The following is a 13092-nucleotide window of genomic DNA, read 5'->3' as shown; positions in this document are numbered from 1 at the left end:
AGAGCCTGGATTCAAACTCACAAGGCAAAGCCTCAGGAGGCAGGGAGGAAAACACAGGCAGCCAGGGACAAAGACTCCATCTTAGTCCTCCTGGTCCTAAGAAAAGGTCTAGCAACAACAAACAAAGCAAGTGGACATGGTGCCACCTGGTGGTGGCCACCAAGAGCTGTCAAAGACAATTTTATAATCTTGACTGACCAAGATTAAAGCTTCATTGTTCAAAATAGAATTCCTCTGTGACTGGTGAGAGATGCCAAATCTAGAGTCCCCTCTGAACCTCCCAAATCCCAATCTGCATGCACACAATGAGAAACCTCTGGTCTTGAGAACAGTAGAAATGTTTAGCAAAATCATTTGTTTCCCACGTGATACCAAAGGCTGCCCTTCCAAAGAGCTCAGTACCACTACCAGTAAACACAGTACACGACTTTGGAAAGAGTAAATGGAGAAAGCCCCTTTGATTCTATTCTGTAGCTTGTTCATTCCCACAGGTGGAAAACAAATACTTGTTCTAACAGGGCTGCGCTCAGGACCACCTGTGCAAACACCAGCACGTATCAGATCAGACTGATCAAGATGAAGATCAAGCAGCCTACAGGAGGAGCCATCACAAACTAGAACCTTTATTTGTCCTCGCAAATGATGAGAATGAGGAGGTAGGGCGCACACAACTAAAGTTTAGATTCATCTTTATGGCTGTGCCCCAACACTCTTTTCCTTTGGTTCTTCCATCTTCTCCACTTCTACTTGAACAGAAAGGCCTCTTGAAGGGCTTAAATCTAAAAGCAGCCAGATATAGTGACAAGTAACTTACTTACATAAAGTCTAAATAAATAAAAGTAAATTTTAAGTTCTCCAAACCCATAAGTCATATACATCAATAGCCATATGTGACTAATAGATATCATGTCAGACTAAAGGAATGTAGAACACTTCCATCTCCTCAGATGTTACATTACATAGAGCTGATCTAGAAAATTATCCAACTGTCTCCTTAGTTTGTAAAATCATACTACAGGAAAAAAAATCTTAAAAACAAAATACATGTATACAACATGTGGTAAATGTTCCCACGCAGAGTTACATTTATGGACAGACTTCTATAAGGGCTCTATCTAGGAACACTTTGGTAAACAGAGAACTCAACAATCCCTTTCTGACACTGAATTCCTTTTCTTGCTTGATTGTATCTTGCTGGGTTTTTTTTCACTTTTAATTCTATATTTCTCAACTTTCTTTCACTATTCCTTCAGCATAGCAAGATATATCTTCATGATCAATGTTTTGAAACATCTCTGTATAATCTATATCTGCCAATGAGAATTTTGTTCAATGAGAGCTGGGAGCCAGGGAGAACTGGGTCCAGTGAGAGCTGGAGTCAATGAGAGCTGGAGCCAGTGAGAGCTGGAGCCAGAGAGAACTAGGGTCAATGAGAGCTGGAGCCAGAGAGAACTAGGGTCAATGAGAGCTGGAGCCAGAGAGAACTAGGGTCAATGAGAGCTGGGGCCAGGGAGAACTGGGGCTTTAGACTGGAGCAACCACTGTCAACTAGACTACCTGGGAAGCCAACTAGCAATCCTGGAATACTGCACATTCATTCCTCTTGTACCTGCTTCTCTGCTAGCAAGCACAACTTAGCTCTGATGAGCACAATGGAAGCCAGCATAGAGTTCACTGAGCTTCTCCTGGTTCCAAAACCTGGCTGCTTAATTAATGTCAAGGAGAAGGAGGAAGGCTGTGTCAAGGTTAGGGTGTGACTCAGAGGTGGAGAGAGCACTTGCTTAGCAAGGACAAGTCCCTAGGTTCCAACCCCATCATCACAATAAACTAAAGCCTGTCTCAGATGACATGTCTTTAGGGTTAGATGATATTAAAAGGTCCCATTAAAAAAGTAATTCAAGCCATTCTAAGAAGATAAGAATTAATAATAATTATGCAAACACATCAACCACTTCCTATTAACTAATGGTCCTTTTTTATTATCGCTTTTTTGTTTGTTTATTTGTTTTTGAGACAGGGTTTCTTTGTGTAGCTTTGGAGCCTGTCCTGGAACTAACTCTGTAGACCAGGCTGGGCTCGGACTCACAGAGATCTGCCCACCTCTGCCTCCCAAGTGCTAGGATTAATTTTGTTATCTTAAAACTTCCAAATTCATAGGCAAAACTTTAGATTTCTAAAATTGTATGAAGGTCATTCTGAAATCGAGATTATATAAACAAGTTATCAAAAAGCACATCACAATGGTTGGTGAATTAAACTATCCTACAAAAGGGAAATTTTACTTAGAACATGCATACATTTAAAAACAAAACCTGGTATATCAGTCTGAAGTTTGAACGCCCATGGGATGGGGAGAGTTGAGACTCCACAAATATGGTTCACTCTTCTCATTACCATGGCCTCATGGAAACAACAGAAGAGATTTTAAATTAATAAGTAAAAGTTAAGACAGTGGGAAAATGCTACGATGTGGGGGGGAGGTGTTCATGAAAATTAGCTTCAATCTTCCTGGCATAAGAGGTTTGTCTTATGGGTACTGAAGAGCTTGCTCAGGGATTAAGAATACTTATTGTTCTTCAGGAGGGCCCAGGTTTGATTCCCAGAACCAGTAGGTTGGCTCACAGCCAACAATGTAACAATGAGATCTGACACCCATTTTCTAGACTCTGGCAATATGGTGCACTTACATACATAGACAAAACACTCATATCTATAAAACAAAAATAATAAATCTTTTTTAAAAACTCTTGCTGGGTGGTGATTGCGCACACCTTTAATCCCAGCACTTAGCAGGTGGATCTCTGTGAGTTCAAAGCCAGCATGGTCTATCGAGTTCCAGGACAGCCATGGCTACACAAAGAAACCCTGTCTCTAAAAACAAAACAACAAGAACAAAAATCTCACCAAACTCTGACAATTCCAATAATCCTGAGATGACATCAGACTATCTCCCACCCCCAATAACTCACTCCCCATAGCTGCCTTCATTTAGCCACTGAAGGGAGTGAATCTTTCTGAGGAACTTAAATATCTGCGGGATACAGACACTGACCATTTCATATGCATTATCAATCTAGTCTTTCATTTACAAATATAAATGAGAAAATCAGGAGATAGTTAAAGGAAAGCAAAAGTGCCAAAGAGAAGCAGGAAAGGGGGTCAGCAAAACCTTAACAGTAACATAAATAATTTATTGGGAGGGGGACATTCTTTAAATGTACGTAGATATAGTAACATTCTTAAATGCAATCCAAGATGAAGCAAATAAAACAATAAGCCAAGCCACTGCAGTAAGAAACAGGCTGGAGAGATGGTTTGGTGGTTGAAAACACCGGCTGCTCTGCCAGAGAACCACTTCAATCCCCAGCACCACGAGGCAGCTCACAACCATCTGTAATCCAGTTTCAGGAGCTCTAACACTCTTCCGGCCTGTGAGGGCAGCAGGCACACGGTGGTGTAATGACACTCAAGCCTGCAAAACTCATACACATAAAATAAAATTTCTTGAGGGAAAAAATAAAACAAGAAAGAGTTTTTAGAAATTAAAATCATGGTTTTCAAGTTTTAAAATGTAACAGTGCACAATGGGAAATACATAAGGAAAAGACAAAGACCAAATTAAGTATATGTGTGTGTGTGTGTGTGTGTGTGTATTGAAGAAGAATTGTCTGTATTCTGTCAATCATATTTTGAATAAACACTGATTGGCCAGGCTGGAAGTATAGGCAGGTCAACCAGACAGGAAACAAAGGTGGGCGATAAGAACAGGAGAATTCTAGGAAGGAGGAAGCCCATTCCTCCCAGTCCAGCCCCGACTACCGAAGAAACATGTGAGCTGCCCTGCTGAGAAAGGTACCGAGCCACATGGCTAACATAGGTAAGAATAATGGGTTAATATAAGCTACGAGAGCTAATAAGAAGACTGAGCTAATGGGCCAATCAGTTTATAACTTAATGTAGACTCTGTGTGATTTTCTTTGGAGCTTGCCGGCTGTGGGGAACTGGACAGGGCAGAAACCCCAACAAGCAGGCCCCTCATGTTACACACACACACACACATACACACACACAGACACACACTCAAGAAACTTATCCAATGACTTAATAGTAGTAGAAAAAAGCCGCAAGAGAATAAAATGATAGGAGATATTTTCCCTGAGCTAAGAAAGACAGATTAAAAGGAACCAGCAAGTGCCACAAAAGAATAAGACCTCTACCCTGATATGTCCCAAGGAAATTTGAGAACTCGAGGCTAGATAATGTTCTAGAAAAAGAAATGACTAACATCAGACTTCTGAACAGTGGAAACAAGGGTTAAAAGGAAATTAAATATTTTTTCAAAGTTGTCACACAATTTTATAGAATATTGTCTAAAACTAAAGAGATAATATATTTACTAATACCAGAAAAGGTTGCCACTAAATGATGGCAGGTTACTGATGGAGAAATACAGCCTAACTACAAAGGGTAACAAGAGGGGATACCAAATTGCTATCAATAAAATAGAATAACTATATCCAAATTATCAATCAATATGAAGATAAAGACATTTTCATAAACTCCTTATTTTGACCACCCATGCCTCCTCCATGAAAAACTTCCCTCGAGTAGGCAGTCTTACAAATCGAGAAAGAAATCAATAGAAGTATAAAAGTCATACATGAGTACAGGAGCTATCAGAGAGCACTGCCTAAAGAGGATCACATTGAAAAAGCAACGGTTTCCAAACAGTTGATGATTCACTTCTGTGGGCCCAGCCATGCCACTTATGGTAGGAAGAATAATATTTTATACAATCACACTACCCTGAAAATGCCACCCACTGGTTTCCAATTATAGAATCAACCCATAGATGAAGCAGGGAAAAGTTAGAGTTAAGGATAGAAGATAAATGATACAAACGACATCACCACACAAGCCCAGCAATAGAACTGGAAGAACCATCCACTCTTACACTGCAGTCTCTACAAATCAACAGTCAAGAAATAGAGGTGTAAGTTTATTTTGAATTGTCAGCAGTGATCATTTCTGAGCAGTAGACTTAATTTTGGTTGTCTTCTACTCTACATGTTTTTCCCTTTTTCCATGTGCATGCATACTGTTGAAATGTAGACCTAGAAATGTTCCAAGAACACTAGAGATGCTCTATAAGAGTTATCTCATTCTGTCATTACAAACACATTTTCTGAACAGTGAGGGGAAAGATCTCAATTCCATCTACACGTACAAAGAAAAGTTAAATTAATTTGCATCTAATATCCAGAACCAGTTCCCTAACACCTCCCCACAAAAATAAATTCACTGTGCTGTACCTGATAGGCCCTTAGAACTCGAAGCCAGCTTTTCCAGGTGACTGTTAATTTTCTCAATAGCTCTGAAGTTCTTGTTCCTCTTCAGAACATCCACAGGAGACCGAGAGTGTAGATCTAGCAGAGTAGGGTCTGCTCCAAAGCTCAGTAGCATCTGCACATCTTCTGTTTGTCCTAGGGCAGGCCAAAACGAAAAGGGGGGATGCTCATGGTTCCTTCTATAAGGAGATGTCCCCATGAGTGCTCAGGGACTCAGGTTCCTCTTATTTAGGAACCTAAACTGACAGCCTTAGGCAGTCCACCCAACTGCCCCCCTCAAATCAAGGAGTCCTGGTGTGGAGTGGGAAGGACAATAGCTTTTAAGAGGTTCAGAAGTGCGCTCCTCTCTACCTTTCTCCCCTCTCCTTGGCAACAAGCAAAGAGAGGGGAAATCTGGTTACTAGGCAACAGTTACAGCTGTAAGGATAAGAGCAAGCTGTGACTTCAGATTTCTTTATCCCCTGGAGAGGAAAGAGAATATTGCTCCAGAAAAAAAATTAAATTATTTATATATAAAATATACATATATATTACACTACACACTACACACACACACACACACACACACACACACACACACACACACACACACACGAGCCTGTCTGGTGATAGAAGAAAAAAGTAGCAACTGTTTTGGCATCAAGGTTTTCTATTGTTGTCATTGTTACCACTCTCTAACCTTCTGGCTATCAGCTCCATTTGAGCTCTGATATACCTATCTGACAAGCATCAAGGTGTCTCAGTGATCACAGATTTGACACGTTTCGGATTGAAACAGGTATGTCCCTGGGGAGCACAGGACTTAGGCAGGTACAGAGAATTAAATCAGTGTTAGCCTTCAACTCCCCCGTGTACTATTCACTAAAGCTTGCTGTCTGACAGGGATCTCTAAGCCAGTGTCTGTCTTCTCCCATCTCTAAACTCACAGCTGCTTCTCTCACCATGCAAAAATTAAAAACTTATACTTCCTATCCATCAAGATCTTATTGTGGTTGGCACAATACTAAGCCCTAAGAGTCCTGATTCATGGTGTTTGTATACCCAATCATGTATTTATTAATTTAGGTACTTCGGTAATGAGATTAAGACAGTTAGGCATGACCTAGTTTTGAGAGTCAGATGCCGAAGTTCTGAAGATCATACAGGAAAACCAATCATCGAAGATTCAAAGATGAGAGGGACTTAATGCACCAGTTCTCTCCTTCTGGTTTTAAAGGTAGAGGATGCCCAAGAGTGACTATGTGTGGCCCTATGGAAACTCAGAGCAACTTCTGGAAGACATTCAAAAAAGAAAATTGAGACCTTAACCCAGCATCTTAGATTCTGCTTCACCAAATATGCCTGAAACCAGATCTGGAATTCCAGATGAGACATAGCCAAAGCCAACATGTTGAATTCGGCCTTTCTGGAAAACCACTAGAAGACCCAGTCTCACCAGGCCAGACTACTGACCCACAACAGTCTGTGAGTAAAAAATGTGTGTCAAACAAAGGAAGGGAGTGTCACTACAAGTCCCCACACTGTGAGTACTTTGTTACCCAGCAGAGGGAACTAAAGCAATTATAAACAAGGGAGGTTAAAAACTTCCTACCTGCAGGATATCAGATGGTCAATGAAAACTAACTGGGGCTTGTTTCAAAAGGCTTTACATGAGCTAGCAAAATGACTCAGCAGGTAAAGGCACTTGCCACTAAGACTAACAACCTTAGTTCAACTCTGGAACCCATATGATGGAAGAAAGAGCATCAGTTCCCAAAAGCTGTCTTCTACTTACACACATCACACACCCACGGTGTTGATTTAAAAAAGGAGAAGAAACAGAAGAAGAAGGAGAGAGAGAGAGAGAGAGAGAGAGAGAGATCTATTTCCAATGTTGCTTGCCATCAAAAGATCACAGCTCAGTCTCACTCACCAAATCTGCTCCAGATGATAATACCACCATGTTGTGGGAACTCCTTAAGCCAATAGCCTTTAAGATACCAGCCCACTTAGGACGTGGTCATGCACTACAAGTGCAGACAAAAAGTAGGTGCAGCCCTTCTTTTCTGCTGGATTCAGTTCCAGTTCTCAGTGTACACAAAGGACTGCGATCGCTACCCTTACTGTGAGTTTAATCACCAAATAAATAAACCTTTGTTATATTCCATTCCGGGATATTGTGGTACTCTTTGATACTACTACACCACCAAGCATAAGTGGCACCATTCCTGCCACCTCCATTCCACTGACACTGAGAATTCATTACCATTGTAGAAAACAAAAATGTTCTGTATTTGTTTGAGATAGGATCTCACTATGTAGAGCAGACTGGCCTCAAACTAAAAAGATTCACCTGTCTCTGTCTCCTCAATGCTAGGATTAAATGTATGTGCCACCACACATGATGAAAAAAAAAAAAGGTTTTTTTTTTGGGGGATTTTTCGAGACAGGGTTTCTCCGTAGCTTTTGGTTCCTGTCCTGGAACTAGCTCTTGTAGACCAGGCTGGCCTCGAATTCACAGAGATCCGCCTGCCTCTGCCTCCCGAGTGCTGGGATTAAAGGCGTGCGCCACCAACGCCCGGCAAAAAAAGTTTTCTTACATAACCAAGAGAAAGTACAAAATGATGGGTCTAAGAGTTTGGGGGAAGAGAGTGTCATCAAAGAGCTCAATGGGAGTGAGCAGCTTTCCTCCTTCAAAGTCTAACAAGGCTTTTCATGTCACAATAACCAACTTCTCTTCAGCTATGCCAATCTCTCTCTCCTACATGTGGCCTGTATAGCATTGTGTTGTATAATAAGATGTAATTCCCACGTTAGGTTCTAAGGGCCATGAAGACCATGGTGGTTGCCTGGTTCACAGGTCTGGCATAGAATAAAGGCACTTTGTAGCACACAGTAAGGAAGTATGTGGAGTGTAGCCAGAAGTCTAAGTTCTTGAGTCATTTAACCCCACAGAAGCCACTTGAAAGAGCCCAGTGATTCTCCTCTCACCTACCTCCTTCCTGCTTACGCCTGTTTTCCCAGTCATAGTCAATTCAAGGCAAAGTCTGGTCTTCTGAGTCTGCCATGTGTGGGTTTTCTAATGTCTGCAAGCACTAGACCCACAACACGTTTTCCAGCCTAATAGCTCTACTCACGCTTGATGGAGTAGCCTGGGAAGTGAGCAGCAGCAACATGCAGGACAGTGCAGCCAGCTTCATCTCTGTGGTTGATGTGGCCTTTCCACTCAGGCTTGTGCTCCATTATCCACCTGAAAAGCTGATTTTCTCCTGGACAGAAATAAGTTGCAGATATTATTTCTACATAAAATTAAGAAAGCAAATCAACTGTATGCTCCCCCTAAGGGATCAAAATGGTGACTATAGCACACATTTCTATTCTCCAGCAGAAGGTATGAAGGGAAGCAGGCATTTCATTATAATCTCAGGTTAGGTACCCTAGAAGGCTAACAGGAATCTTACCCATGTAGCTTACTGAGGGGAGAAACTTGGGAGTAAAGGGGTGAACAAGGCAGAGCAGGGCAGGGGAAGGAGCTAAGCAAGGGCATGGCCTAAGCTACATCTGGTTCCAGCTATTGTACAGAGGGGAAAGGACGGAGTCTTGACCTTCAGGACATAGGCAAATTCTAATCTTCACATGTCTCCTCATTTAAAAGGTGGGTCCAGGATTAGACTGCTTTTAGTCAGGCTTTGCCGTTACATATCTGTCTACAAATCCCTGTGTAAGAGGAAGAATGGCATCGTGTACAAAATCCCAAGTATATCAAGTGGATAATGGTGGAGTACAAATAAAAGATGAAAGAAGAAGCCCCAAGCACTGCCACCCCAATCCCTCCAGGAAGATGACACAGCCTAGAAGAGCTAAACAGAGCTCTCTCGGCTCCTTCTGGTCCAGGAAGGTCAAACTTACATCTCCCAAAAACACAAGTTTCTATCTTAAGTGTTGGTATGAGTGTTTGTGTGTTAATGACAAACTCAAATATTTAATTTTGTAAAGCAAATGATAAAGCTTTAAGGAGTCTATTTTATGAAAATGGAAGTTCTATTAGGTCTAGTGGAACCTGCCTGTAGTCCCAGCTACTGTGGAAGCCAAGGCAAGAGGAAGACAAATCCAAGAGTTAATTAAAAGCCAGAAAGAGAAACTAACAAAACACAGCCTCAAAATTAAATGGGTGTGAGATGAGAGTAGCTGAGTGGCAGACAGCTTGTGTAGCATGTACAAAGGCCCTTTTTTCTTTACTAAGAGAGAGGGGGAAGGAAGGGGGAAGAAAGAACGGGAAAGAGAGTGTGTGTGCAGTCCTTGGCAATACAAACAACTCTTAAAGTATCAGTTCATGGTGCTTTCAAGGATCCTCCAGTCACAGTCCCAAAACACAGTTGCAGGCCCTCTGGGCTACACAGAAAAACATGCTGAGGGTCAGAGCCAGACAAGCTACCTCTTTCATAACAGTTCTTTCTTCCAATCCATATCTGGAGCTCTACTCTTCTGTCTAGACTTTAAAAACACAAGATCTTTGCAAGCTGAATCTCTGTCAACTACTCAGTGCCGGGAGAAATAAATATGCTTTGTCCTCACCAAAAACCAGAATCGCTTGGATAGACTGCCTTCAAGTAGCTCAACTCTGGGCAGAGTCCTGTGCCTCTAAGCTGTCAAGAAGCTAGGTAGGTATGCAAACAAGAGAACACTCACTTGCTTGGATGCAGAGCCGCATGAGGGTATGGAGAGGGTTGGGTCCTATGGTTTCAACATTTGCACCAATGGAGATGAGCCACTGAACAAGCTTGGGCACTTGCTCCATTTTCTCATAAAGCCCGATGAAGACATACTTCTTGAAAAAAAACAAGACACACAAACAGAGTCATGAAAGTTACTACATCAACACAAAACTTAAGTTCCTTCAACCTCGCAGTTTTGAATCGGTAAAACATGAGTTAACTATTCTCATCCCAAGAGCACCATAAATAACACATCTACAATGAAGCAGCTACTGGGGAAGTCCTAAACACAACTGACATGGTCTCCTATAAAGGCATATTTCTAGAATCGTCCCCCTTACCTCAAAGAGGCTTTTCAGTGACAGCTCAGAGACATGGATATTGCTTGGTATCCGGTCTTTCTTTGCTGACAACAGTAGAAATGACTGCTTGCAAGGAAGAACAAGAAAAGGTTGGCATAGCAATCTTCTCCATGACTTATTAGAACAGAAAGGTTATTATTGTATGACCCAACAACAACAAACAAAAACAAGCTTCATCTACTTTTTAAGCTACCTACAAAGTTTGTCAGACTAAGCCATGGTAACCAGTCTCTCTGTCTAGCCACCTTCCTGGCTGACTGTAAGCAAAGCTCTTTCCACATTCCCTCACAACCTGCTAAAGACAAGATTCTCTAATATCAAACATCTTAGCAGGAGATGAGGGCAGCCTGGTGTCACACAAACCTAAAATTCCAGGCTCAGTATAACCATGCCTAGAGACACCTCTCCCATACACATCCTTGCCATTGGATTATGAGTGTAGAAACTGAGACTAAGGCCATACTTTGCTTCTAGATCCTTTCAGCTTGGTGTACAGTTAATGCTCGCCTTCCACAGGCCCACTGTCCATGTCCAGCCCTAGATAATACACTGAGGACTCTGACAGTCAACACCGCTGGCCTGGCTTTTAAGATGCCTCAGTCTCCAGTACTTGAAAACGACCTAGACATCACACAGCTAGGATGTTGGGCCTGCCCCCTTGGGCTGGATTCTTGAACCTTCCCTTGATTGTGTAAGGTGAACATGTCAGATTATTATAAAGATCCTAGCTCAGTAGTTAGAGATTGCTCAGTGGTTAAGAATACTGGCTGCTCTTCTTGATGATCAGAGTTCATTTCCCAGCACCCATATGACAGCTCACAACCACTTATAACTCCAGTTCCAGAGGACCTGATGTCTTCTTCTGCACCCCTTGAACACCAGGCAAACATGTAGTACACAGACATACATGCAGGCAAAACAAAAAAAAACAAAAAAAAAACTTGCTAGCTCAGTGCTTAGCATATTGTAAGATTTCAACACACACTAGCAGATTAACACCCGCTTAACCGTTCTTTTTAAATTTTCAGCAAAACCCTGAGGAAAAAAAGTAAAGTAACTTTGTATGCTGTAACTTACAAATGAAAATCTGAGATTCAAAGGAGTAAGTCTGAGATCTAAGTAGTAATTAGATGATTAAGGCTCAAGGACACCGCCAGCCTCTTTTAGCTGTTATTCACCAATTAGCAATTTCTTTTTTTTTTTTTTTTTGGTTTTTCGAGACAGGGTTTCCCCGTAGTTTCTAGAGCCTGTCCTGGCACTAGCTCTTGTAGACCTGGCTGGCCTCGAACTCACAGAGATCCACCTGCCTCTGACTCCCAAGTGCTGGGATTAAAGGCATGTACCACCACCGCCTGGCCCAATTAGCAATTTCTTAAAACTACACAGAAACCTTGAGTTGTGAAGATGGCTCCTTTGGTAAAGTGCATGTCATGTAAGTAAAGGGATCTAAGTTCAGGTCCTAAGCATCCACTTAAAAAGCCAGGCACAGAAACAGCCAGAAACAGAAACAGCGGGACAAGAGAAGACAGGTCAAATCTCTAGCCTAATGATGAGCTCCAGGTTCAGTGACAGATCCTGTTCAACAAAATAAGGTGAAGAGTGACTGAGTAAGGCACTCCACATCAACCTCAGTCCCTGCCCAAGCACCACACACACACAAACACATGCCCATGCATCTGCATGTACATATGCACACACAAAGAAGTACACATCACATACACCATACATACCAGAGGCCATCCACACAGAGAATAAATAAAAATATAAGAAGCTATTCTGGTATCAAGATAAAGAAATAATACATTAATTCCTTTGGTATCATGAGAAGAAATGATTTTAAAAGAGTGTGTTTTCCTAGTGTGAGAGCCACCTCCTGTACTCACATGCCATAATCCTTTCTTTGCCAACTTCTCTATTACAGATTGCCACACTTCTGTTGAAAATCCAGCATTGAAAATATGATCAAAGCAGGGCAAGAAACTCTGCAAAACAATGGAGTCACCTGAAAAAAAAAATTCCATAGTTTAGAAACTTTCAAGTGAGCAAAGTCTAGAGCCTTGAGGAAATGTTCCCCAATGAAGACCACATAAAGTCAAAAGGTATGTTAAAGACCTCAGGAGGAATACTCACTTCAAAGTATAAAGTTCATTCTGATTGAATGGGTAACAATCATTTTAAGTTTGCCCAGGGCTGGATACTGTCAGTGCAGCAGACTGCAGCATCTCTGGCAAGGGATGTAATACACAAGTTCCCTCTGAGCCCTTTTGGAATGAGCAATAAGGTCTCTGATCCCTGGGCAAGGAGTGTCACAGCTATAATGCCAAACACACATTGTGAGGCATCACAGGACCTTCCATCATCCCTCTAGGTTAATTTCATAATAAACATGGTGTCAATGAAATGGTACAGCATATGAATGCTTGCTACACAGTCTGAAAACTTAAGAAAGAAGATAAATACACACTGAGATGCATAGCGTTATTTAAAAAATAATTTTAGCAGGTTAGAGAAAAATACTTGAAAGTCACAGAAAAGAACAAAATCATCTAACACAAGTTTAGTAAGTAGGAAATCTCTACCCACCAACAAAGGAAACTTACAGGCTATAAAATAAGACTCCAAAAGCTGCCGGGCGATGGTGGCGCAAGCCTTTAATCCCAGCACTCGGGAGGCAGAAGCAGGCGGATC

The 13092-nt window shown here is 41.7% G+C and overlaps 1 protein-coding gene across 1 annotated transcript in view; it reads right to left on the bottom strand.

Annotated features, from left to right (window-relative positions):
• The window catches only part of Trank1 (tetratricopeptide repeat and ankyrin repeat containing 1), an 83323-nt gene that overhangs the window by 37504 nt on the left and 32727 nt on the right, over positions 1-13092 (bottom strand). Inside the window, exons 4-8 of the mRNA XM_005348204.2 lie at positions 12288-12406; positions 10384-10467; positions 10017-10155; positions 8465-8596; positions 5313-5483 (exon numbers count right to left, since the gene is read on the bottom strand). Of these exons, the coding sequence (XP_005348261.1) occupies positions 5313-5483; positions 8465-8596; positions 10017-10155; positions 10384-10467; positions 12288-12406 (645 nt within the window). The remainder of the gene's footprint in view (positions 1-5312; positions 5484-8464; positions 8597-10016; positions 10156-10383; positions 10468-12287; positions 12407-13092) is intronic.

This window comes from Microtus ochrogaster, chromosome 5 (genome assembly GCF_000317375.1).
Source record: "Microtus ochrogaster isolate Prairie Vole_2 chromosome 5, MicOch1.0, whole genome shotgun sequence".
NCBI classification, from domain to species: domain Eukaryota; kingdom Metazoa; phylum Chordata; class Mammalia; order Rodentia; family Cricetidae; genus Microtus; species Microtus ochrogaster.
This window is presented reverse-complemented; position numbering and strand designations above follow the sequence as displayed.